Below are 1,141 nucleotides of genomic sequence, written 5' to 3' on the forward strand. Positions count from 1 at the left end.
TCTCTCTCTCTCTCTCCCCTCCTCTCCCTCTCTTCCACAAAACGCGCACCCCCCCCTCACACCCATGCTCTCAGCTGATCCTTGACCTCGTGGCCGTGCGCAAGTCCTACGGCATCAACTCACGATCCAAGGTCGCGGTGCGCAAGGCAGCGGGCGACGTCTACGCAGCCACCATCGACGACAAGGTGCGGGGCAACCCCGCCCTACCGGCCCCTGGGGCGCGGGACCCGACAGGGACGAAGATATGGGCCCCGCCACAGCCGCTTATGCCTGAAATTCGCGCTCCCTGCTAGCCGCACCCGGTGCGCCCGCGCGGCGACCCTCCTCGTCCCGCCCCGTCCGCCCCGCCGCCCTCTTCCCGATTCTTTTGCCCTTGTCCCCTCCCTTTTGGCCCCTGGCCCCACGCCATCTGTGTCCCCCTACAGATCGCGCTGAAGATCGGCCGCGGCGACTGGTCCCCCAACAGCGCCGGCATCAACGTGGGCCAGAAGGAGTGGAAGCTCACGGTCACAGGCCACAACGTGGCGGTGTGGGTCGCCGTCATGTCGTGATCCCCCGCCAGCTCGGCGCGACGCCGCCCCTCCTCCCGCGGGGCCCGCCCGGCGCCGCCCCCGCCCGGCGCGATGCTCGGCGGCCGCCGTGGGACCCGCGTACACGCGTGCGGCCGCGGCGCTGGGGGGTAAACAGCAAGATGGCTGCCGGGGCTGCCTGTGTGGAGTATGGCCTGGGGGCAGCGGACCGGGGGCAGCAGGGGCGCCGCGCCCGCTGCGTGCACGATCGGCCCGCGCGACGCGCGCCTGCCGCCAGCCGCGCCTGGGCCCTGCCTTCCCGCCCCTTTGTTTGAACGCCAGCACTGCGATCGGGGGAGCGGGGTGGCGCCGCCTGCAGGCGGCGGGGCACTGCGGCCGGCCCAGCCACCTGCACGCCTCCCCCACCCCCCCCCCCCCAAAGCGTTGGAATCGTGTGAAGCGCGCCTGCGCGGGCGCTTCTGCGCCGCGCCCCGCGCCATTCAACGGCCTGAGACGGCCCTAGCTAGAGCCTGTGTGGTTTGGCCTGTCCTCGGGCCCGGCAGTGCGCTGGCAGGGCGTGCTGTAGATCCTTGGCCCTTGCTCGATGAATGGCCCCTGCTCCCCTTTTGAAC

General features: G+C 71.8%; 1 protein-coding gene across 1 annotated transcript in view; it reads left to right on the forward strand.

Annotated features, from left to right (window-relative positions):
* Window positions 1-551, forward strand: part of MNEG_13571 (alpha-amylase, putative) — a gene marked incomplete at both ends in the record, with an annotated part of 2,745 nt that extends 2,194 nt beyond the window's left edge. Inside the window, 2 exons of the mRNA XM_014037956.1 lie at window positions 75-185; window positions 426-551. Coding sequence (XP_013893410.1) covers window positions 75-185; window positions 426-551 — 237 coding nt within the window. The remainder of the gene's footprint in view (window positions 1-74; window positions 186-425) is intronic.
* Between the last annotated feature and the right edge of the window lie 590 nt (window positions 552-1,141).

This window comes from Monoraphidium neglectum, assembly GCF_000611645.1.
Source record: "Monoraphidium neglectum strain SAG 48.87 unplaced genomic scaffold scaffold03910, whole genome shotgun sequence".
NCBI lineage: Eukaryota > Viridiplantae > Chlorophyta > Chlorophyceae > Sphaeropleales > Selenastraceae > Monoraphidium > Monoraphidium neglectum.